At 41.5% G+C, this 26376-nt stretch overlaps 1 protein-coding gene across 1 annotated transcript in view; it reads right to left on the reverse strand.

Annotated features, from left to right (window-relative positions):
- The window catches only part of CNTLN (centlein), a 537174-nt gene that overhangs the window by 19403 nt on the left and 491395 nt on the right, over window positions 1-26376 (reverse strand). Inside the window, exons 25-26 of the mRNA XM_069766280.1 lie at window positions 23471-23659; window positions 19537-19614 (exon numbers count right to left, since the gene is read on the reverse strand). Coding sequence (XP_069622381.1) covers window positions 19537-19614; window positions 23471-23659 — 267 coding nt within the window. The remainder of the gene's footprint in view (window positions 1-19536; window positions 19615-23470; window positions 23660-26376) is intronic.

Raw genomic sequence — 26376 nt, forward strand, 5'->3', positions numbered from 1 at the left:
AAAGATTACCCAAGGCAGAAGGGTGGCCAGGAACAGTCCAGGGGTAAACCGGCACGCCAGCAGGACTAGGGACAAAGCAGCCCCACGCGTATCGCCCTCCCAAGTAGGGCTTCGTCAGGGGAAGTTAACACTTGTGGTTTTTCAATATCTTGTTTCTTATTTTTATATGTGGTGTGCATCATTGGAGTGATACCTGTTTCTTTGTTTGCATTACATAGTTGTTTATCACTCACTTGCACCCCGTATCATATTTTCATATTGTTGGTATACTATATGTACATCTGTGTGGTCTGCCTTGGTTTTTGCTCAAGAGCAGTGATAAAGGCAAGTTCTGGTGTTGCTGTTACAGGCAGATGCCGGTTGTGTAGCACAACTGGCACCTGCAGGATCTGGAGATTAACCCACTCCATACATAAGCAGCCTTACTGTGACGCAACACTTACTCTAGGGTGTACCAAGGGATCAAGAAGATTTGTATAATTTCATGGATTAAATTATGTGCTTTAGGTCAACACATTGGGTGTATAGTAATCAATGTACCTATGCCGGTTTTATAAATTGCATTGAAGACAGAATACCATGTATATCAAGCCCGCTGACACTTTTACTAAAAAAAATTAGTGTCCAAGATGTGTCATTTCTTTACTTGAATATTATTTATGCACAGGGTTAGATGGTGGTAAGCTGTACAGCTTGGAAAGTACATTGTATTTTAGAATTGGTATGTGGTGTGTACCGTGGCGCTTGATTGTTTATGAACCATTTAGACAATTTCAATATTTTTGCATAAATTTGATCTAGAACTACATCAGATTTTCACACAACTCCTACACATAGATAAAGAGAACCAAATAAAAAAAATGAGTCAAAGATAATAGAATTAGGTTTTAATTGAGAAAAATGATTCAAGTTTGTAAGAGGCAAAAGTATATAAACCTTTAGGGGTCCTGGGTTCAAATCCCACCAAGGACAACATCTGCAAAGAGTTTGTATGTTCTCCCTGTGTTTGCGTGGGTTTCCTCCGGGTTCTCCGGTTTCCTCCCACATTCCAATAGGGAATCTAGATTGTGAACCCCATCGGTGACAGCGATGATAATGTATGCAAACTGTAATGCGCTGCGGAATATGTTAGCGCTATATAAAAATAAAGATTATTATAGTATTAGCAGGTAATTTGAAGATGAAATTAGAGTCTGGCATGTTCAATCAATGGGATGACATCCTGGTGTGAGTGGATGACGCATTTTACTTAAAAAACAAACAAACAAAACAGGGATGTATCAAAATCTGAGCTTCAAATCAAGTTTGTTGGAGTGTATAAAAGCATGAGCAAAGGAGATTTCTGAGGTTTCAGAAGAATTGTTCACACTCATTTGGTGGGAAAAGTTTACAAAGTTTTGAATCCGCCAATACATACAGCAAGACAATGACCCAAAGCACACGTCATTCTACAAAAGAATGGTTAAAGAAGAATAAAGTAGTCTTGACCTCAATCCTACAGAAATGTTGTGAAAGGACCTGAAGTGAGCAGTTTATTGAAGAAAGTCCACCAACACAACAGGGTTGAAGTTGTTTTGTGAGGAGGAATAGGTAAAGCTTGGCTTGGCTAATCAACAATTACTGTAACCGTTTAGATGAGGTTATTGCTGAATGGGGTGGGGGGCAAACCAGATATTGTAAACAAAAGTTCACGATTTTATCACTCACAGACGTGATATAGGATCATTTTCCATAATAATAATTAAAAAGTCCCCAAAAAATCAAAGTAATATTTTTGACTCATTTGTTTAATTTGGTTCTCTTTAGTTTTAGAAGCTGAGTGAAAATGTAATGTAGTTTTAAGTCAAATTATGGCAGAAATATTGAAGATTATGAAGGGTTCACAAACTTTCAAGCATCACTATCGCTCTTGCTACACAAACATTTTAATATGCCCCACTGAGTATCATTGCATTGTGGTTTGCATCAAAATATTGTTCACAAGTGTTTCTTTCATGATGTTCTCACTTGATTAAATGGCTACTATCAAAATTAAAGGTAACCTGTCATAAGAATCAAAGTTCAAACCACAGGCAAAATTAACTATGAAAGTGTTAGAGCCCAGGTCTGTCGGGATGTCCCCTCCCAGTTAAGAACTGATTGACAGGTCTCTCCCTATTTGTGACTCGCCTATAAAACTAGGTTTACCCTGAATGCGGCAATATTTCAGAGTAAAGCATAGTTCTTTGTAATGAGGGAGAATTTCCTGCTGCCCGTGGTGAGGGAAGGGTCAGTCTCCTAACAGGTTCCCTGTTTAATTCTCTATTTACAGTGATTATAAAATTCATTATCTATTACCTATCAATTTAAACCATATATTCTGTTTCTGCAGTGGAGCTGAGAGATGTACCGTATTTTTCGGACTATAAGACGCACCGGACTATAAGGCGCACTCAGGTTTTAGAGGTGGAAAATAGGGAAAAAAAATATTTGAAGCAAAAAAATGTGGTAAAATATTTAATAACATAAATAACATACTATTATATGTGGTGTTATTATATATAATAGTATGTTATTATGTTGGAAGCTGCGGGACCAGTGTGGTGTCTGTACAGTACTATATGAAGATGCTGGAGGGTGAGTATAAGAATGGGGGCACAGGGCTTATATTGAAAGCACCACTCCAGCACTGCAAAATAAAACTGGAGTGCTGCTTTAAAATCCCATAGGAGAACTATAACTCCCAGCATGTCCTGCAGATCCTATGACATGCTGGGAGTTATAGTTCACCAAAGGAGTGGCAGAGTGCTTTATTGTGTTTTGTAAAGACTTACCTCTTAAATGTGGCAGCCAGCCACACTGTGGTGAGGTAAAAGCATCCCATGACTGCACACAGAGCCTTCCCTCGTTTCCTTTCCACAGCACAGGTTATGAGGAAGCTGCAGATTCTAGTGGAGAGCCTGAAGGACCTGTGATGATGTCAAGAAGAGGGAGGGCTCTGAGCTGCCATGTGATGCTCCAGCCCGCCCACTCCTGACATCAAACAGGTCCTGTTTGTGCACAGCACTTGACGTCCAGCCCAGGCATAGCAGGCAGGTATGCAGCGATCTCCTCTCTCCTCTGGCTCCTGCTGCTGCTGCCTCCTCTCCCCCGGACACACAGACCTCCCCAGCTGCTGCAGGAATCAGCGCTGGAGAAGCCATGTGTGTCCCTGCTTAAGTGCAGTATTCATTTGCTGCTCCTGGCTCACCACTCAGCTGATAGGTGGGCGGGGAGCCGCTAATGAATATTCACTGCACTTAATCATCGGGACCACATGGTTTCCCCAGCGGTGATTCTGGGCAGCGGGGATAACAGTGCGATCCCACTCACTGCTGCCCCCTCTCCCCACATGCTACATCCCTACCATAAGACGCACCCACACTTTCCTCCCAAATTTGGAGGAAAAAAAGTGCGTCTTATGGTCGGAAAAATACGGTAGATTGCAGGTGATCAGCCTCAATGCTAATGTCAATATATGCCAATCTATATATAAATATATATATATATATATATATATATATACATACACACACTTACATACATATATATGTTCAGTATATACACATACACACACACATATACACACACACATATACATTTGCAGGAGAGGCCTCTGGAAATGAAAAAAAAAACTCTGATAAGAGAATAAGAAGTGGCGCATTTGGCGGTATTTTAATGAAAATATAAGGGCTTGACTTGCATAAGCAGCAGTTTTCATATAGAATATTAATAATACTATTGGCTGCCGAGCCTAAAAAAGTGGAGCAGGGCACACAGGAGATCAGGAGAAATCCCTGCCAGGCCGCCTGCTTCCCATTTGCAGATTATAGACTGCTGTTCATGAGATGAAGGGCAGGCTGATAGGCTCGCTGTAAAGCTTCAGGGAATTTGAAAAGCCCCCAATAGCCCCATTTTATTTTTGTTTCTTACAATGAAAGTAATTCTGATGATGATGATAATATTGGGAAATTGCCGTTTCTGCAAAGCGTAATTAGAAATAATGAACTTTTTTTTTTTTTTTTTAAAGCAAACTGGGCATCAGCACTGATATATTAGACAGACCACAAGTTTGTAATGCAGCAATGTGTATAGGCCCAGAATTAGTAACTACAGAGTGTGAATAGCTTACAGACTATGTCCAAGAATCAAGCATTTTCTTTTTAGTAGAAATTTAAGAAAATAATAAATCTGAGCATCAAATGTCATTTCATAAAGTTTTTAATACATTGAATAGAAAGTGCAGGGAATTTTGCACATCGGGGTTCTTAGGCTATGTTCACATACATTTTTTCTGCAGCCAAAATTTGGTCTTTCATTTTTTGACGGGCTGCAGGTGTGATTTATCTGCAGCACATGTTTAATAAAGTTAGTTTTATTCACCAAAAATTGCTGCAAAGATGCACCAAAACCGGATTGCTGCATCTTTTTGCCCTTTCCTCATTACTTTCTATGGGTGCGAAAATGGGGCAGAAACGCTGAAAGAATTGACGCGCTGCAGATTTAAAAAAAATGATGCAGTTCTCAAATTCAGTTAGGGAAAAAAATTACGGTAACAAGCAACATACCCATAAACTCTGAAAACACCCAACTTTGTGAATCAGTAGGATTGTGGATTCTACTGGAACGTTGGACATTAAATATGGGATTCTAAATATTTATATATAGTAATCTTATGTGGTGGGTTATATATATATTTTTATATATATATATACACCCACTACCTAACATCACACACAAATGACCTCGATATACACAATGCAGGCAATAGTTAAGTGCAGAGTACAGGCGGAGGAGAGGCTTTCCCTGCTGCACCGCTGTCTGATAACTGCTCGCTAGTGTTCCCATCCAGCCGCATTCTGGAGTGCACATTTGGAATATTAATCACTGGATACAGACAGCTCAGCTTAGCACATAAAACAAAAGCAGAAAAAATTCTAATTAAAGGAGAAATAAACCTCTTCAATTAAAGAGTTCACATTTCAAGTACTATGTGATCCCCCCAAAAATAAATCTTAATGGAAGGTAACAATAAATGAACTAATGGTTCACTGAAGGTTACAGACTCCCTGCAGTTAAACTGTAAAGAGCAATTACTGATTAGTAAATGGTAACGTCCCACTCCCCAGTTTTTATTTCACCTTAAACCATAAGACAGGGATGTAAAAAAAAATAAGTCTTTAAAACATTATTGTTCTGTCACCAAGGAATAAAATGAGCTTGAAAATGATCTAAAGGGATATGATGCAGTTCATTATGTTAAACAGCAACGGCAGTGGTTCATAAAGACTGCTCTATTAAATTTACCTCCAGTCAATAATTAGGAGTCCACAAATAAACGCAGGCAATTAAATCAATACTACTGGACAATTACGTTCCATAGACCTCATTCAGGAAGACGCTATATTTTACGTAGCTGCATTAAATGGTCTAGAGCAACAACCAACATTCTAACGCCTCTCGTTAGCAGAGGTATAGAAATCCGACGTAAGCTCCCATCTATAGAGGATGTATAGCCAACGCCAAGAGGAACATAACAGCTAATATCACCAGTGCAATTTCAAGCAATAACATGAAACAAAAACGAAAAGGGGGTTATCATCTGCCCCGGAGCGACACTAAACGAGGAGGATTTTATATTCATATTTACATTTTCACATTTCTGGTATCAAACTAATATTAGTTTAATTGGTTCTATAAAATATGCCAGAAATGTGTTACAGTACACATGACATGGAGCTGCACAGTGGTCCAATGATCAGTTGTATCATATTTATATGGTTTTTATTTGTCTTTTTAATGATGACTCGAATTTGTTAGAGCGACAGTCTAAAAATACAGGTCCGTGAAATATATAGTAGAGCTATATGTACAGATGACGGACATGGTGGTGACATGGCAGCATGCCCCAGGCTGATACTGTAAGATGATATCTACGCATAGTTACATTTACTCGCAAAACGCACAATCACAGGATCCTATAATGGAAAATTCAATTGTAGACAAACTGGGAAAATGTCGAGTAAGCCGCGGCAGGCAATGTACGAGGATTCGCGAGTGCCTCTCCTCTGCACCATGTAGGTCTAATGATTTACGATCAGCTCCATGATATCAGCTGCCTAATTTTCCCCTCTAAACAACCGCATGTATCATGGATACATATCAAATATTTCAATAGATTTCACACTATGTGGGATTATTTCACAGACAGAGAAAACTTACATGAAACAGAAGAAAAGTTTTGAGAATTCTTGTAAACGATGTCAGAAAACTAAAGCAAATCTATGTCTCGAGAAGCAGGGCTCTCACCTGCCAATAAACTGCCCTTGATCACTTGCAAGAGGGGATCCTCCCAGCTGACTAGATGTGTGGAGAAAAAGAGATACTTGAAAGGCAAGAAAAAGTATCACACAGGTCACAGCAGCAGTTTCAGCGAAGCCCTCCGGGACGTCAACTAGTCTCGGCCTTGTCATCCTCTATGCAGCTTTCCACTCTGCCCAGAAAATGTCGATAGGAAAATGTTTGAGGGGCCTCTGGTGGAAATTTTTTCATTCTTTCTGCATCGACAGGATGCCAAATCAATATTTAGTTCCCACTAACAAGCTGCTTGAGGTCTCAGTAGAAAATATTGCAGAGAGTGCGGGAAGACACAGTAATAAACAGCTGTCTGACTGTGAGGAAAACATGAATTGACTGGAAGCAGGTCCATAGTAAAAGGTCACTGAAACCCATGAACTCTTCAGGTGTCCCCATCAACTACTGACTTTAAAGAAAAATCTGCTCCGGAGAAGAGGGGGGAGAACAGATCCTTGGTCTTAGCATGTGCACAGACAGATAATTTAATTAGTCAATTTGCTAGAATGCTTCTTGCCTTTCCCCTCCGTTCTATTATGTTAACTCTTTGCAGGTTAGCGCCACTACAACACAATCACATATCTGTAATCCCAATAGGATGTAGAGAATATGTCCACTAAACAATGTAATAGTTTCCTGTGACATTAATCACACATTATCTTTGGTTTATATTTATTTTTGAGAAGTTGGACAAGCAGCCTAATCGTTTCTGTTGTTGATCTTAGTACAGGTGTTTCTCACAAAATTAGAATCTCATCAAAATGTTAATTTATTTCAGTTCTTCAGTACAAAAAGTGAAACTCATTTTATATAGAGACATTACAGAGATCTATTTCAAGTGTTTATTTCTGTTTATATTGATGATTATGGCTTACAGCCAATGAAAACCCAAAAGTCATTATATCAGTAAATTAGAATACGGTAATTAACAACCTAAGTGATAAAAAAGGTCCCTTAGTCTGTTTCAGTAGGCTACACAATCATGGGGAAGACTGCTGACTTGACAGATGTCCAGAAGACCATCATTAAAGGCACGGGTGATTGACCTCGTGGAGACCAAAACATCCAACACCGCGGAGACACCATCACGTGTTTCTCAACGCAGTGATCCAGAACACTGCCCCCAAATATGCATATGCATGTAGAGGAGCTGCGGAGACACCATCACGTGTTTCTCAACGCAGGCAGTGAATAGCCAGGCCTTTTCCCGGGAAGGACAAGCAAGGGAAGGGCAGCATCCAATAAAGGAAAACATCCAATAAAGGAAAACCACCTATGCCAAGCATGGTATCCATTGGATTTATTGGATGCTGCCCTTCCCTTGGTTGTTCCTTCCCGGGGAAAGGCCTGGCTAGTGGCAGTGTTCTGGGGCAAAAACCCCGAAACAGCTGTCTGTGGATGGATACCATGCTTGGCATAGGTGGTTTTCCTTTATTGGATGTTTTCCTTTATTGGATGCTGCCCTTCCCTTGGTTGTCCTTCCCGGGGAAAGGCCTGGCTATTCACTGCCTGCGTTGAGAAACACGTGATGGTGTCTCCGCCGCTCCTCTACATGCATTTGCATATTTGGGGGCAGTGTTCTGGATCACTGCGTTGAGAAACACGTGATGGTGTCTCCGCGGTGTTGGATGTTTTGGTCTCCACGAGGTCAATCATCCGTGCCGTTATAGACTTTCTACTAGGCACTGCTCCTGATAGCCAGATTCCTACTCCACACTGATGAGGGGCAAAAACCCCAAAACAGCTGTCTGTGGATGGATACCATGCTTGGCATAGGTGGTTTTACTTTATTGGATGTTTTCCTTTATTGGATGCTGCCCTTCCCTTGGTTGTTCCTTCCTGGGGAAAGGCCTGGCTATTCACTGCCTGCGTTGAGAAACACGTGATGGTGTCTCCGCAGCTCCTCTACATGCAGAAGACAATCATTGACACACTCCACAAGGAGGGTAAGCCGCAAAAGGTCATTGCTAAAAAGCTGGCTGTTCACAGAGTGCTGTATCCAAGCATATTAATGGAAAGTTGAGTGGAAGTAAAAAGTGTGGTATAAAAAGGTGCACAAGCAACTGGTATAACCATAGCCTTGATAGGATTGTTAAGACAAGGCGATTCACAAATTTGGGGAGATTCGCAAGGAGTGGACTGCTGCTGGAATCATTGCTTCAAGAGCGACCACACACAGACGTATCCAAGACATGGGCTACAAGTGTCGCATTCCTTGTGTCAAGCTACTAATGACCAATAGACAACACCAGAAGCATCTTACCTGGGCCAAGGAGAAAAAGAACTGGACTGTTCTTCCATAACACCTCAGCAGTGCCACAGGCTGATTGCCTCCATGCCACGCCACATTGATGCAGTAATTGATGCAAAATGAGCCCCGACTAAGTATTGAGTGCATTTACTTAACATATATTTCAGTAGGCCAATATTTCGGATGTTAAAATTATTTTTTCAAACTGGTGTTTTAAAGATTCTAATTTACTGAGATAATGACTTTTGGGTTTTCATTGGCTGTAAGCCATAATCATCAACATTAACAGAAATAAACGCTTGAAATAGATCACTCTGTTTGTAATGACTCTATATAATATATGAGTTGTACTTCTTGTATTGAAGAACTGAAATAAATTAACTTTTTGATGATATTCTAATTTTGTGAGAAGCACCTGTATGTTTGTTCACAAAAAGCACTGTATGAGGTGCTGCCATAAGGAAATAAAAAAGATAAAGGCATGATGGCAGAGATAGGTGCCTAGAGGTGTGGGTTGTTTCATTAAGGGACATATATACAGTTATATGAAAAAGTTTGGGCACCCCTATTAATCTTAAACTTAATGTTTTATAAAAATTGTTTTTTGCAACAGCTATTTCAGTTTCATATATCTAATAACTGTTGGACACAGTAATGTTTCTGCCTTGAAATGAGGTTTATTGTACTAGCAGAAAATGTGCAATCTGCATTAAAACAAAATTTGACAGGTGCATAAGTATGGGCACCCCACCAGAAAAATGGCATTAATATTTAGTAGATCTTCCTTCTGCAAAAATAACAGCCTCTAGTCCCTATTTTTGACCATTCCTCTTTACGAAACAATTCCAGGTCAGTTAAGTTTGATGGTCGCCGAGCATGGACAGCCCTCTTCAAATGATCCCACAGATGTTCAATGATATTCAGGTCTGGGGACTGGGATGGCCATTCCAGAACAGTGTAATTGTTCCCTGTGCATGAATGCCTGAGCAGATTTGGAGCGGTGTTTTGGATCATTGTCTTGCTGAAAGATCCATCCCCTGCATAACTTCAACTTTGTCACTGATTCATGAACATTATTGTCAAGAATCTGCTGATACTGAGAGGAATCCATGCGTCCCTCAACTTTAACAAGATTCCCGGTGCCGGCATTGGCCACACAGCCCCAAAGCATGATGGAACCTCCACAAAATTTTACTGTGGGCAGCAAGTGTTTTTCTTGGAATGCTGTGTTTTTTGGCCGCCGTGCATAACGCCTTTTTGTATGACCAAACAACTCAATCGATCGTGGTTTCATCAGTCTACAGGACCTTCTTCCAAAAAGAAATTGGCTTCTCCAAATGTGCTTTTGCATACCTCAGCCGACTCGGTTTGTGGCGTGCTTGCAGAAACGGCTTCTTTCGCATCACTCTCCCATACAGCTTCTCCTTGTGCAAAGTGTGTTGTATAGTTGACCGATGCACAGTGACACCATCTGCAGCAAGTTGATGCTGCAGCTCTCTGGAGGTGGTCTGAGGATTGTCCTTGACTGATCTCACCATTCTTCTTCTCTGCCTTTCTGATGTTTTTCTTGGCCTGCCACTTCTGGCCTTAACAAGAACTGTACCTGTGTTCTTCCATTTCCTTACTATGTTCCTCACAGTGGAAATTGACAGGTTAAATCTCTGAGACAGCTTTTTGTATCCTTCCCCTGAACAACTATGTCGAATAATCTTTGTTTTCAGATCATTAGACAGTTGTTTTGAGGAGCCCATGATGCCACTCTTCAGAGGAGATTCAAACAGGAGAACAACTTGCAAGTGGCCACTTTAAGTAGCTTTTCTCATGATTGCACATACCTGGCTATGAAGTTCAAAGCTCAATGAGGTTAGAAAATAAAAAAAAGTGCTTTAGTAAGTCAGTAAAAAGTAGGTCGGAGTATTTAAAAAAAGAAAATGATAAGGGTGCCCATACTTATGCACCTGTCAAATTTTGTTTGAATGCAGATTGCACATTTTCTGTTAGTACAATAAACCTCATTTCAAGGCAGAAACATTACTGTGTCCAACAGTTATTAGATATATGAAACTGAAATAGCTGTTGCAAAAAAACAATTTTTATAAAACATTAAGCTTAAGATTAATAGGGGTGCCCAAACTTTTTCATATAACTGTCTGTGTATATATACACATGGGAGGGTGATCATTGCGATATTCACCTGTCCCCGTTCCACCGCCGGGCTCCGTCTTCCTAGTCCTCTGGCTGTGACATTCAGGTCAGAGGGCGCAATGATGTGGTTAGTGCGCACCCTCTGACTGAACAGTCACTGCAGACCCGAAGGATGAAGTGTTGCGCGGCGGTGTAACGGGGACAGGTAAATATCGCCATATTGCTCAGGACAAGAGGTGAGTATGTCATTTTTTTAAAAAATTGCAGCAGCATAAGGGGCAAATGTTTCTATGGAGCATCTTATGGGGCCATAATCAACCTTTGTGCAGCATTATATGGAGCAAATATCTCTATGGAGCATCTTATGGGGCCATAATCAACCTTTGTGCAGCATTATATGGGGAAAATGTTTCTATGGAGCATCTTATGGGGCCATAATCAACCTTTGGGCAGCATTATATGGGGCAAATGTTTCTATGGAGCATCTTATGGGGCCATAATCAACCTTTGGGCAGCATTACATGGGGTGTATTTTGTATGGAGCATTATATTGGGCCCATCATGAACTGTATGGAGCATTATATGGGGCGTATTTTGTATGAAGCATCCTGATTCAATATGGACATTCAAAAACACAACCTACTGATGTCTGAATTAATTTTACTTTTATTGGTATCTATTTTTATTTTGGAAATTTACCAGTAGCTGCTGCATTTCCAACCCTAGGCTCGAGTCATTAAGTTTTCCCAGTTTTTTTGTGGCAAAATTAGGGGTCTCGGCTTATACTCGAGTATATAAGGTATATATTTTTTTAATTATGCTTAAATTTCACTATTGCTGACATCCTGTTTTCAAAATCTAATATATTTTAAATGTCTTCATTTCTAGTCCTGATTAGTGATGAGCGAATATACTCGTTGCTCGAGCATGCTCGGGGGTCTTCCGAGTGTTTTTTTTAATGCTGGGCGATTTAGTTTTTCTTGCCGCAGCTGAATTACCGTATTTACATCTGTTAGCCAGCATAAGTACATGTGGGGGTTGCCTGGTGGCTAGGGAATCCCCACATGTACTTATGCTGGCTAACAGATGTAAATCATTCAGCTGCGGCAAGAAAAACAAAATCTCCGAGCACTAAAAAATACTTGGAGGACCCCCAAGCATGCTCGAGAAATCTCGAGTAACGAGTATATTCGCTCATCACTAGTCCTGATGCTTTCCACAAACGACAAAAATTAACACTACAAAAAATATATAAAGTATGTGTGAAAGTAGCCATAAAGTTCTATAAAGCAGTAAGTGGAGAAAAAAAAGAAAACAAAAAACTTTGCAAGTAACTTTTTTTTTCCAAGGCATGTCTAATTTAGCAGACTTCTTTTATTCTAGGAAAAACAAGCTACCGCTACTACTTTAGTTTAGCCCAAGGTATGACCGTCTCTCCACATACTCCCGAGAAACATGCTGTACTCCACATAGCTTTGCTTTTCTACAGCTTGCCTTGACTAAAACGCACATTTCTCCTTTGCGCAGCAGAGTTGTCAGCAGCAATAGGCGGACAAGGTTAACTCCATAATCAAATATAGATATGGCGCTGAATGCTGGAGTGGCTGGCTGCTGACAGTGTGGGTCTAAGGGCCACAAATGCCATTGCTATTGCAGTGAACCTTTACAGCCTGGCAGATCTTTGCAGAGGCACAGTTAGTCTTTTTTTCTGTACGGGCCTCACAAGGTTTTATTACAGCAAGCAGATGTTACACTGGATAGGGTTCTGAAACATTCACACCAAGTGGACCACAAAAATTAATTAGGGCAAGTCCATGGTCTTTCCATTACTTATAATGTTGGGTTCTTCCCAATAACTTCTGTGGTTTAAAAACTGTAAATCACGGGTTTTAAGTAACGTATCACAATAACGTTATTTCTCCTACAGTTATTTAATACAAATAGGCTGTGAAGCTACTATTTAACAGGTGGGGTTGCCAGTTGTAATGCGGCTTTCATGTCTGCATTTTGCATCAGATTAATACAATACATTTAACCTAAAACTATACTTAAGTGACCCTTTTATTTGAGACACCAATCTAGTTGAGTTAACATTGAACTTCTGGCCACAGCAATCATGCAGCATAGATTTCACTAGATGTTGAAATCATTCTGTAAGAATACTAGCCATATGGATAGCTTAGAGCATTTGCTGCAAATTAGATGGAGGTACCGACATGCTCCGAACAGCCTTGTCTACCTCGTCCCAGAGATGCCCTGAGGGGTTAAGATCTGGAGACAGGGAAGGCAAAGTATCCCCTTGAGAAAGCGGTGTGTCAAACTTTCGAAACGCACGTTGGGGTCTTGTCATCTGGCTCAGGGTCACCCACAGTTCACTCCTCGGTAAGCTCTGCCCCTTTTCGTATGTGCTATTCTTGTGTCACTATTTGGTCTGACATACTCCTAATATACAGGGACACGCCTAGCCGGGGTGTATGTAACTGTATTACTATATATCACTAATTACCCCTTATGGGTTCACATGGTGACTTAGTGTGACCCTTCTTACTTGTTTGTTTACATGCACCTTTTGTCTCTTTACCTTGCTACAATTTTATACTAATACTTTAATAATAACATTTTTTATTCGCTTTCAACCTGAATACTCCTCATTCTCCTATATTTAAAAATTCACACCAAGTGGATTTAAAAATTCACACCAAGTGGAACAAAAAAATTAATTACGGCAAGTTTTTTTTTCTCTTAAACAATACTATCATCTTTCCATTCATTAAATTGTTGGGTTCTTCGCAATAACTTGTCATTAAAAAAACCCGAGAAAATATGTACAAGCGCATTTAAAAACTAAATCACGGGTTTTAATTAAAGTATCAGAATAATGTTGTTTCTCCTACAGTTATTTAATACAAGTAGGCCGTGAAGCTACTATTTAACAGGTGGGTTTGCCAGTTGTAATGCAGCTTTCATATCTCAGTGTTTTGCATCGGATTTTCATCAGTGTATGGTCAGTATTTACAGTCAATGTTTCATCAGTGATTTTTCACAGATTTATTTATTTTTTTAAATGCCTACCTTCTCCCATCCATTATAAATTTAAGACAGCATACGTAGATTGTACACAAATGATTTTCAAGGACCTGTAGACTCAGATCAAAAACAGTTACATTTCCATGAGTTTTGGAATAACACGTACATGTGAACAGCCCCCATAGACTATAAGACTTGAGCTACATGGTGACATGTATGTGTTGCACCAAAGCAGTTCTCTGAATTGTCGCGCAACATCTGTGCAACTCGTCTGCGAGTTGCTGTTATGCGGTTATTGTAAGCTCAGGTGTTGCTGTCAATAAACAAGCTGCACGTCACAGTTTGATAAGTGAGAGACATGCGACCTGCAACAGAAAATCTAACTCCGTAAACATTTGTGACTATGTCGCAGTAGGTTGCAATAAGATGAAAGGAAATCATTAGAAGTGATGTTGAAATGTGACACGTCGCCGTAGAGCACTAGCCTGGTGTTTCCCAAACTCCAGTCTTTGCGGCCCCCAACAGATGATGATTTCAGGATTTCGTTAGCATTGTACAGTGGATGAAATAATTAACAAGGCAGCAGAAATTGTGGCAGGTTTTCTCACCTGTGCAACACTAAGGAGATCCTGAAAACATGATCTGTTGGGGGCCACAATGACTGGAGCTGGGGAACACTGCCCTAGCCTAGAGGGTGCTAGTTCTACCCATGAAAAACACGTACATGACTCAAGCATGTCTGATATAGGATGTAGCGCAATTTTACTAAGGGCAACCTTTCATTAGATTGATGCTGCCCAAACCACTGGGCTCATGAATCAAAGCCAGGTTACCACGTATGATTTATACTGAAATGCCTTCGCTCCAGTTAATTAACAAGTCTGTCCCTATGTATACACACATGCAAGAGACCTGTCAATCAACTGGTGTGGGGCGGAGAGCAGGAGGGCCACATCAAATCAGTCGGGTCAAATTCCTTACACAGAACTGCCAATGAATAGTTATATAGAAATCAACAGTGTGGCTAAAAAAGCTTCTTCACTGGTCTCAAGTGGTGACATTCATCAGCTTCGAAAAGCGTTACCAGGACGGTAATAATGTATGTAATCACTATAACTGGAATAGTAATTTCCTTTACACATTATTGAATCAAGGGCTTTTATAGAAGGTGTGCTCCTTGATGATTGTTCACAGATGTTCGAAGTGACCATTGGAAGCGTCCACATTACCATGGAACAGATGCTGACTAGGCAAGTCTTCAGATAAGGGATGTGCTATAGTGTTTTTCTAGACAAAGGGATGTACAGTACACTAATATTAATGCAATACATATACCCAAAAGTATACTTAGTTGCCCCTTTTATTTGTGACACCCATCTAGTAGCTCATTGGGTTAACACTGACCTTCTGGCCAAAGCAATCATGTGTCATAGATTCCACTGGGTGTTAAAATTATTCTGTAGAATATTATCCTTGTGGATAGCTTAGAGCATTTGTTGAAAATTAAATAGAGGTACCGACATGCTCCAAACAACCTTGTCTACCTCGTCCCAGAGATGCCCTGAGGGGTTAAGATCTGGACACAGGGAAATCAAGGGAAGCAAGAAAAACACACCGCCTGGATCATGAAACTACACCATGACTACTCCATTCTTGTCCGAAAAAACTTGGCACTCTAGATGAATAATTATCATATGCAAAACGTTTATTGATGTGCATCCATAAAGGCAAGTCGAACGTTTTCGGTCCACATCCGGACCTTCATCAGAACAAATATAAGAGATATGGTGCAGGGAGAAACGTTAATCCTGTCTCTATAAATTCAAATATTGGTAGGGTGTGTGTCAAACAGAAATCAGTCCCAGTCTTCTGAGACGGTGTTTACCGTTGAAACGCGTTGTGGCAAACGACATATGTTGTCTGAGTTTCCTTCAGCGCTCCTGGGACTGATTTCTGTTTGACACACATTCTTATCCTCCTTTGCAGGTATTCAGCTGGAGCTGCAGTGGTGCTCGACAACTCCCTTTCATCTCCCCTTCCCTGGGTCAATGCCTCTGCGCTCCCCTCTGACTGCTTTCACTTATCTTGTTTCTTCAATATTGGTAGGGTAGCCTGGATGCAGCAAGAAGTCCTGTCCACGCAGGCGCACGTGTGATGCAACTGGAGTCGCTGGGTAAATGGCACCATTTTGCATATGATAATTATTCATCTAGAGTGCCAAGTTTTTTCGGATTTGGATTTATTGGGCTGGATACCCTACATGAGCACCTACTCTATACACTACTACGAGTGCCGTGTTGTTCTATTATTACATTTACTCCATTCTTGTGGCATACTCCATTGTCCAGCTTAAAATGTCCTTCTGCCTTTAGGTAAAACAGATTCGTTGGCACAGTGATATATATATATATATATATATATATATATATATATATATATATATACACACACACTGCTCAAAAAATAAAGGGAACACTAAAATACCACATCCTCTGAATGAAATATTCCAGTTGTACATATATGCTAGCCACCTTAGGGAGAGACCCAAGTTGGGCTAAATGTAGCGGGACGAAAGAGACTGAAAAGCCCTCTACTTAAAGGAAATACATAGTGGATGCTTTCCTGAAACGGAAAGTACTTGCAAGCAGCATAATACAAAGAATAGCAGCTTTACCCAGAATCCTTTGCAGTAGGCGGAGCTATGCAAATCATCTCTTTCCACCCCAGTCTAATCCACAGCGCTTGGAACCGCCAAGCATGCCATCCGCAGCATTGCACGCTTGGCGGTTCCAAGCGCTGTGGATTAGACTGGGGTGGAAAGAGATGATTTGCATAGCTCCGCCTACTGCAAAGGATTCTGGGTAAACCTGCTATTCTTTGTATTATGCTGCTTGCAAGTACTTTCCGTTTCAGGAAAGCATCCACTATATATTCCAGTTGCACATTTTTATTCATTGCACAGTGAAATGTGTTCAGAACAATAAAACCTAACAATTATCAATGTAAATCAAAATGAATATCCCATAGAGGTCTGGATTTGGAATGATACTCAAAATCAAAGTGGAAAATCAAACTACAGGCCGATCAAACTTCAGTGGAAATGCTTCAAGACAAGGAAATGATGCTCAGTAGTGTATGTGGCCTGCACCTGCCTATATGACCTCCCTACTGTACAATGCCTGGGCATGCCTCTGATGAGGCGGCGGATGGACTTCTGATGGATCTCCTCTCAGACCTGGACTAAAGCATCCGCCAACTCCTGGACAGTCTGTGTTGCAACGTGACGTTGGTGGATGGAGCGAGACATGAGGTCCCAGATGTGCTCAATCGGATTCAGGTCTGGGGAACGGGCAGGCCAGTACATAGCTTCAATGCCTTCATCTTGCAGGAACTGCTGACACACTCCAGCCACATGAGGTCTGGCATTGTCCTGCATTAGGAGGAACCCAGGGCCAACCGCACCAGCTTATGGTCTCAAAATGGGTCTAAGGATCTCATCTTGGTACCTAATGGCAATCAGTCTACCTCTGGTGAGCACATGGAGGGCTGTGCGGCCCTCTAAAGAAATGCCACCCCACACCATTACTGACCCACTGCCAAACTGGTCATGCTGAAGGATGTTGCAGGCAGCAGATCGCTCTCCACGGCATCTCCAGACTGTCATGTCTGTCACATGTGCTCAGTGTGAACCTGCTTTCATCTGTGAAGAGCACAGGGCGCCAGTGGCGAATTTGCCAATCCTAGTGTTCTGTGGCAAATGCCAAGCATCCTGCACGGTGTTGGGCTGTGAGCACAACCCCCATCTGTGGACGTCGGGCACTCAGACCATCCTTATGGAGTTGGTTTTTAACCATTATTGCAGACACTTGCACATTTCTGGCCAGCTGGAGGTCATTTTGCAGGGCACTGGCAGTGCTCCTCCTGTTCCTCCTTGCACAAACGTGGAGGTAGCGGTCCTGCTGCTGGCTTGTTGCCCTCCTACGGCCCCCTCCATGTCTCCTGGTGTACTGGCCTGTCTCCTGGTAGCGCCTCCAGCCTCTGGACACTATGCTGACAGACACAGCAAACCTTCTTGCCACAGCTCGCATTGATGTGCCATCCTGCATGAGCTGCACTACCTGAGCCACTTGTGTGGGTTGTAGAGTCCGTCTCATGCTACCATAAATGTGAAAGCACAACCAACATTCAAAAGTGACCAAAACATCAGCCAGAAAGCATTGATACTGAGATGTGGTCTGTGGTCCCTACCCGCAGAACCACCACTTTATTGTGGATGGCTTGATAATTGCCAATAATTTCCATCTGTTGTCTATTCCATTTGCACAACAGCATGTGAAATTGATTGTCAATCAGTGTTGCTTCCTAAGTGGACAGTTTGATTTACTTGGAGTTATATTCTGTTGTTTAAGTGCTCCCATTATTTTTTGAGCAGTGTGTGTGTGTGTGTATATATATATATATATATATATATATATACACATATATATATATATATATATATGTATATATATATATATATATATATATACACACACATACATATATACATATATCCTACTGTTCAAAGGTCCATCCACAAGTGTCAGAGGATCTAAGATTTGCTAAGCAAACATAGCTTACACCACTATTGCACCTCCACCTTGTGTTATATACTACGTCACTGTGCAATATAGTACGTAGCCTGTGCTATATACTACCTACATATTCTAGAATACCCGATACATTAGAATCGGGTCACCATCTAGTGTATATATAATGCTTACACCACTATTGCAACTCCACCAGCCTAAATTGATAACACTAGATAGGGAGGGTTAAATGGAATCTGTCACTCCATGGGACGTATATGACCTATTAATATGGGAATACAGGTAATAAATAAGTTAAAATAGGCCTACCTGTATGCCTCATATTAATGGCCTTGTTGTTGAGAAATTGTATATTATTTCTGTATGCTAATGATTTGTTCCAGGCTCCGTGGTGTGCGGTGCCTGGAAGAAATCTCTGCCTCTTGTCTTCATTATCATACCACCCCCTCCCATCAGTGTCACAGTGCCTTGTGACATGTAATGGTCGCCATGTAATCAATTCCACACTTCTATTGTCATTGGCTTCAGCGTTCTTCTGTGTAGGCAAGGTGCTCTCCCCACTTCCTTTCTTCTTGCATAGCTAGGAACCATACAGTTTCTGATGCCCCTGTCACCCATGTATGCATGGTGGGGACAGCGACTTATTGTCGCACATGCCGGAGGTCACTGCAATGGAAGTAGCAGAGACTCGCCAACGCCAGCACAGAAAAACGCTGAAGCCAATGCCCATAGAAGGTTGGAATAGGTATAGTATAATCGCGCTACCATTACGCAACACAGGGCACTGTGCCGCTGATGGGGCAATGATATGCTGACCTGGCAGAAGATAGCAGACCATGGGGAACCTAGGTTGCACACTAAAAAAAAGGGGTGGTCAACCCATTTAAGCCATTCCAACAGCCATTTTGGACATCCTAGTCTTTTACGCCTACTCTTGTAAAATTCTACATTATGCTACAGTTTAATGTTGGAAATGTGTGGAATAATCACACTTTTTCGATTATTAGATGCAGGATTTCACTGATAATGTATAACTATATAAAAAAAACACTGAAGTGGGTGAATAGAATTTAGCATGAAATGTTCACTATGTAAATGGCTTTAGAAAAAAAAAAAAAACAACAAAGAAACCCACTAAGATATTTCCAATACCTGTCCTTCTAGAAGCTTTATTACGTGGTTCATCCATTCTTTATCATATTCTACTGACCGCTTCACATTTTCTATTTCCTAATGGGAGCAAAGGAGACACAATAATTTATGACAGGTTTATGAAAGCATTATGGACATAGAATAAAAAAAAACACATAGCGTTTAAAACACCTCGCATCAAAAGTGACCAGAGTGCTCCATGGATGCATTACACATCCTTATTTTGCTAATAACAAGGAACAATCAATAGCCCTGTATCTTCTATAAAAGCGTGAAATGGCTACATGGACCAGGTCCAGTTTTACCCCGGTTGCATAAAGATTGTGAGGCATGTTCCTTAAATTGCTGAGCCATCTAGTTTTAGATTACATTAACTACACACCAGCAGTGAAAACATTGTGCTGCAGTATGATTCTAGGTGAGAATTTATGGAAAGGAATATGGCAGAATGTGCTTTTTGTGGTGGACTAGAACTTGGAGAGACTTATGGTCAAAAGGTTATTACAGTACATCCCTATTTACTTTCTCAAGTAAACTTCACTCTGCTTCCAAAACAATGTGCAGAAATATAGAGGTGTTCCCACTTTGCTACTATTACATGGATGGAAGCAGACAATTCTCTAGAATGTCACTGGAAATGTAGTATACACTCCTCACTAGGACTATCTTACCCAGTTTAAACCACACACTTAAGGCCACCATACACTGTAGACTAAGGTCATCTGAACCCGCCAATATCAATGGGTATGGCAGATACTCTAATGTTTATGGGTTTGCCAGCCAAACGATTGTCTGGGAAGATGACGATCGGACATGTCCAATTTTGGACAGCCGATTGCTTTGGCTTTCAGAGATCACCTGTCATCAAAGAGATTTCTCAGGAGCTTTCTCATAGAGAATACAGGAGTGCTCAGTCATCCAAGTGCTCCTCTGTGTGGGAGAGATGGCCCTTGGTCGAATATTCAGCAAAAGCATTGTTCGCCCGACAGCCATCTAATGCATATGGAGACCACTATCCTTCCGCTCCTAAAGCTTTACACATTCAGAGAAGAAGTCATCTTTTGGCATGTGCCAAAAGTTCACCTGCCAGACTGACTATATGGTGAGAATATTTTATCGTACAGTACACTGCTGTGGCCAACTGGCTTAAAGATGAATTTTTGCTGCTCCAAGATATTGTATTTAAGATAATCTAGAGTTCACAAATCAATTTGTTTAATGGCATACAATGACAACAAAGTAAGGGTCTATTTAGAAGAGCTGACTGCCACATTTAAATGACCACCTACTAGCTGCATACAAGCCGATCGGCAGTTGTTTGATAGCTGATCAGTGGCCGGATGAATGAGCATTTTGTTCATCAGGTGATTGCTGGCCTATTTAGACAGCTTATTAATCAGCAATGCTGGTTCCAAATTAACGGCCTCTGAATGGGTCCTAACTGGACTCTGTAGTATGACTCTTTATGCAGCCAGTAACTACATGGAGCTTTGCTTAACTTGGTTTAAACTAGTTAGAATATGAATGCCAATACCCCAACACTGCATCAAGATTAGTATTATACGTTAGATCAGTGGTCCTCAATGGCTCTCTAAAGGAGCATCCATATGAACAAACATTTTACATTATTACAGACATATCAACCAAATTTACATATACTGACAGATTTCAATTAGAATATCTTCACACATTCTTAGTCTCCTGGTCTACATTTAATATATAAAATCCACTTTGAGTAGTGGTGTTACAGATAAAGAGTAAAGAATAGTAGACCGGGCTTATGTGCGAGTATGGGCAGCAGGGTACCATGTAATAGACCACAAATTAATGCAGTAATGTAAAATGGAAGCGTTTGCAGATGACAGATGATAATGTGTATCAGGTCTTTGAGAATAATTATTCTTCATTATAATTTGTTGGACATGTAAAAATTTGTATTCAAATAATTTTTATTAAGTTTTCAAGGTAAACTTGAAAGGGAAATCAAGGAAACTTTTTTTATTGGGGAAAGGGAAATTTTAGGGGAAGTACAATTTACATGGTGGGGAGAATACAGAAAAAACAAAATTGTCACAAAAGATATACAAACAATAATGTCATCAATACATAATAGTTATTACACTGCTGAAAAAAATAAAGTGAACACTTAAACAACAGAATATAACTCCAAGTAAATCAAAGTTCTGTGAAATCAAACTGTCCACTTAGGAAGCAACACTGTTTGACAATCAATTTCACATGCTGTTGGGCAAATGGAATAGACAACAGATGGAAATTATTGGCAATTATCAAGACACCCTCAATAAAGGAATGGTTCTGCAGGTGGGGACCACAGACCACATCTCAGTACCGATACTTTCTGGCTGAATGTTTTGGTCGCTTTTGAATGTTGGTTGTGCTTTCACACTTGTGGTAGTGTGAGACGGACTCTACAACCCACACAAGTGGCTCAGGTGGTGCAGCTCATCCAGGATGGCACATCAATGTGAGCTGTGGCAAGAAGGTTTGCGGTGTCTGTCAGCGTAGTATCCAGAGGCTGGAGGTGCTACCAGGAGACAGGCCAGTACACCAGGAGATGTGGAGGAGGCCGTAGGAGGGCAACAACCCAGCAGCAGGACCGCTACCTCCGCCTTTGTGCAAGGAGGAACAGGAGGAGCGCTGCCAGAGCCCTGTAAAATGACCTCAAACAAGCCACAAATGTGCATGTGTCTGCACAAATGGTTAGAAACCAACTCCATGAGAATGGTCTGAGTACCCAACGTCCACAGATGGAGGTTGTGCTCACAGCCCAACACCGTGCAGGACGCTTAGTATTTGCCACAGAATACCAGGATTGTTAAATTCGCCACTGGCGCCCCGTGCTCTTCACAGATGAAAGCAGGTTCACACTGAGCACATGTGACAGACATGACAGACTCTGGAGATGCCGTGAAGAGCGATCTACCTGCAACATCCTTCAGCATGACCGGTTTTGGCAGTGGGTCAGTAATGGTGTGGGGTGGCATTTCTTTGGAGGGCTGCACAGCTAGAGGTAGCCTGACTGCCATTAGGTACCGAGATGAGATCCTCAGACCCCTTGTGAGACCATATGCATGTGCGGTTGGCCCTGGGTTCATCTTATTGCATGACAATGCCAGACCTCATGTGGCTGGAGTGTGTCAGCAGTTCCTGCAAAATAAAGGTATTGAAGCTATGGACTGGCCCGCCCATTCCCCAGACCGGAATCCGATTGAGCACATCTGGGACATCACCTCTCGCTCCTTCCACCAATATCACGTTGCACCACAGACTGTCCAGGAGTTGGCAGATGCTTTAGTCCAGGTCTGAGAGGAGATCCGTCATCAGGAGCATGCCCAGGCATTGTAGGGAGGTCATACAGGCAAGTGGAGGCCACACAAAATACTGAGCATATTTTCCTTGTCATGAGGCATTTTCACTGAAGTTGTATCAACTTGTAATTTGATTTTCCACTTTGATTTTGAGTATCATTCCCAATCCAGACCTCCATGGGATATTCATTTTGATTTACATTGTTAATTGTTATGTTTTATTGTTCTGAACACATTCCACTATGCAATGAATAAAAATTTGCAACTGGAATATTTCATTCAGAGATATCTAGGATGTGGTATTATAGAGTTCCCTTTATTTTTTGAGCAGTGTATATAATTTTAAACTTGAATGAATTAAGTTGTGTAAAAATTTGTAATACTTTTTAGGTTCTTTTCTTTTTGCAAATCTCTGCAATGATAAATAGTAAAGAGGCATACTGAAAACAAAATATAAAAATATTGTAATCTCTTCGACAGCCCTGAATTATTGACAGACAATACAAAAAAGAAAGAGGTGGAAAACAAAAAAAACACAAAAAACCCCAAAAACCTAAAACATCATAATTCTGAAAAAAAAAATAATCTAAAGTTAATTTACATACCTCCTCGTCTGGGACCTCTAGCATATCACTGAGGTCAGAATGTGACATGTTGAGGATGCTGGCAGCCAGCGACTGGGCTCTGTTTACAGACTGTTGGGACGGGCCACTTACGGACTCTTGCAATATTTTGGTTTGTCTAACGTTACTTCTCATTTCACACACATCCATATGGAGTTCTTTTGCCAAGCTCTTTTCAAATGAGAAGAGAGAAAAGTGGTGTTAGCTGGTGAACACAATATCCTCTTTTATCATAATTGTTCTTAAACCTATAGGTAACTAAAGTCTACTAAAGTCTACTAAAGGGGTGGTCCAAAAGCAAAGCATTTTTCCCTATGTAGTTCCATAATCTAAGCTGTTTTCTAATATTCTTGCTTGAAAAATTCCCTACAGTTCCCCAACTGCACTAACTATCTTTGTATTTTTTTCTTTACTTCCTGTCTGACAACGATTCGCTTGAGCATGTCCAGTGCATGCTGGGATACTCACACAATGCGTCATCAGAGCAGGGGCAAGAGGCTGCAGTCATTATCATGGCCTCTGCCCCTCCCTGAAAGAAAGCATCATCAGGGGGCAGAGGCTGCGGTCATAAACATGGCCTCTGCCCTTCCCTGAAAGGAAGCATCATCAGGGGGCAGAGGCTGTGGTCATTAACATGGCTTCTACCCCTCCCTGAAAGGAAGCATCATCAGGGGGCAGAGGCTGTGGTCATTATCAAGGCATCTGCCCCTCCATAAAAGGAAGCATCATCAGGGGGCAGAGGCTGCGGTCATTATCATGGCCTCTGCCCCTCCCTGAAAGAAAGCATCGCCAGGGGGCAGAAGCTGCGGTCATAAAAATGGCCTCTGCCCTTCGCTGAAAGGAAGCATCGTCAGGCGCAGAGGCTGTGGTCATTGTCACAGCCCCATCCACAATGCTTGTTTCAGGGGCAGTGCTGTCCCCGAGTGTTTCACTTGTGCAGTGACACCCCCAGGGAACTATACAATGAGCGCAGAGTCTGATCTGCGGTCTGCTTAGCTGACTAGTAACGAGCAGTCAGCAGAGTGGTGTCGCTATACTCAGCGTGCAGGAGGGCTAGCGCCACCCCGCAGGTGATGTCACTGGTCTCTGCCGGGTATTGTGAAATCACTCTGCTGCCGGCTGGTTACTATTCAGCTAAGCTGACTGGACATTGTGCTCACTGCACAGGGCGCTGGAGGAGACACTGCACAAAGGAGAAGAAACTCAGTGACAGAGCAGGGATCAGCCTTTGAAACGAGCCATAACTTCTTTCAGGTAGGGGGCAGGGGCTGTGACAATGACCGCATCCTCTTTCCCCTGGTAACTTTGCTTCAGGGCGGGGGCAAGGGCTGTGACAATGACCGCAGCCTCTACCCCATGATAACGCTTTGCTTCAGGGCGGGGGCAAGGGCTGTGACAATGACCGCAGCCTCTACCCCATGATAACGCTTTGCTTCAGGGCGGGGGCAAGGGCTGTGACAATGACTGCAGCCTCTACCCCATGATAACACTTTGCTTCAGGGCGGGGGCAAGGGCTGTGACAATGACTGCAGCCTCTACCCCATGATAACACTTTGCTTCAGGGCGGGGGCAAGGGCTGTGACAATGACCGCAGCCTCTACCCTTTGCTAATGTTTTGTTTCAGGGAGGAGGCAGGGGCTGTGACAATGACTGCAGCCTCTACCCCTTGATAATGTTTTGTTTCAGGGAGAAGGCAGGGGCTGTGACAATGACCACAGCCTCTGCCCCATCATAACGCTTTGTTTCAGAGAGGGGGCAGGGACTGTGACAATGTACTGATAATACTAAAACGAATCATCATCAGACAGGAAGTAGAGAATAAAAATACAAAGGCAGATAGATAGTGTAGTTGATGAACTGTAGGGAATTTGGAAAGTAAGTATATTAGAAAATAGCTTGGTTTATAGGTCTAAATAGATAGGGAAAAATGCTTTGCCTTCGAACCACCCCTTTATAGACTTGCTCAGTATGGGCCTTTATAACAAAGCAATTTTTTCCAGTTTTTTCAATGCCACGTTCCAGAAGCCATATTAGCATATATTTTATTTGTTTAACAATGTACCTGAAATGGGGCTAGTATTTTGCAGGATAAGTTGTATTTGTCAGTGGTAGCATTTTGGGATACAAACAACGTATTATCACAGTTTTCTTAAGTCTTTATAGGTATAAATAGAAAAAAAAACAGTTCCTATTGTTGCTTTTTGACGTTTTCATTTTTCAGCTATTCTCATGATGCAATAATAAGATGTTAACTTTATTCTGATGACTTGAGTAACATCTCTGGTGAAGCTCAAGGAGGGTGTACGCCAGAGAAGACGCATCAAATTCATTAAGTGGTGTTCCTATTATTAAATGTGTGTGTTTCTGCATCGTGTTCCGAGGGGTATAAGTTTTTTTATTTTATTCGTTTATACAAAGCTTGTTGTTTTACATTACAAGCTGTGATATTTATTGGTAACATTTTTTAATCACTTTTTATTTAGCTTATTGTGAAGTGGGATGAACAAAAACAGCAATTCTAACATTGTTTTTTATAATATTTTTGGGGCTTTCACTGTATAAATAACTTGAATATGTCATCTTATATCTGTACTTGGTTAGTCCTGTGTATTACATTTTTCTGTCAGTGTTTGATGGACAAGTAGCTTATCAGGCCCGGAGTCTGGCAGAATCTGATTGGCAGACTAGGAGGCATTTGTCAGGCCTTTGGTTTCCATAGGAACCAACTGTCACCCCTCAGTCTCCCTGCAGGGGTGTTGAAGAGCTGACAGGGGGAGTGTTCTCCCTCTGTCAAACTGCTCCTGTCCCACTGTCACTACTGACAGAGGTATATGAGGAATTAAACAATTAGGATCATCAAGAACACCGATCCTAACAGTAAGGCTGCC

This window comes from Ranitomeya imitator, chromosome 1, assembly GCF_032444005.1.
Source record: "Ranitomeya imitator isolate aRanImi1 chromosome 1, aRanImi1.pri, whole genome shotgun sequence".
NCBI lineage: Eukaryota > Metazoa > Chordata > Amphibia > Anura > Dendrobatidae > Ranitomeya > Ranitomeya imitator.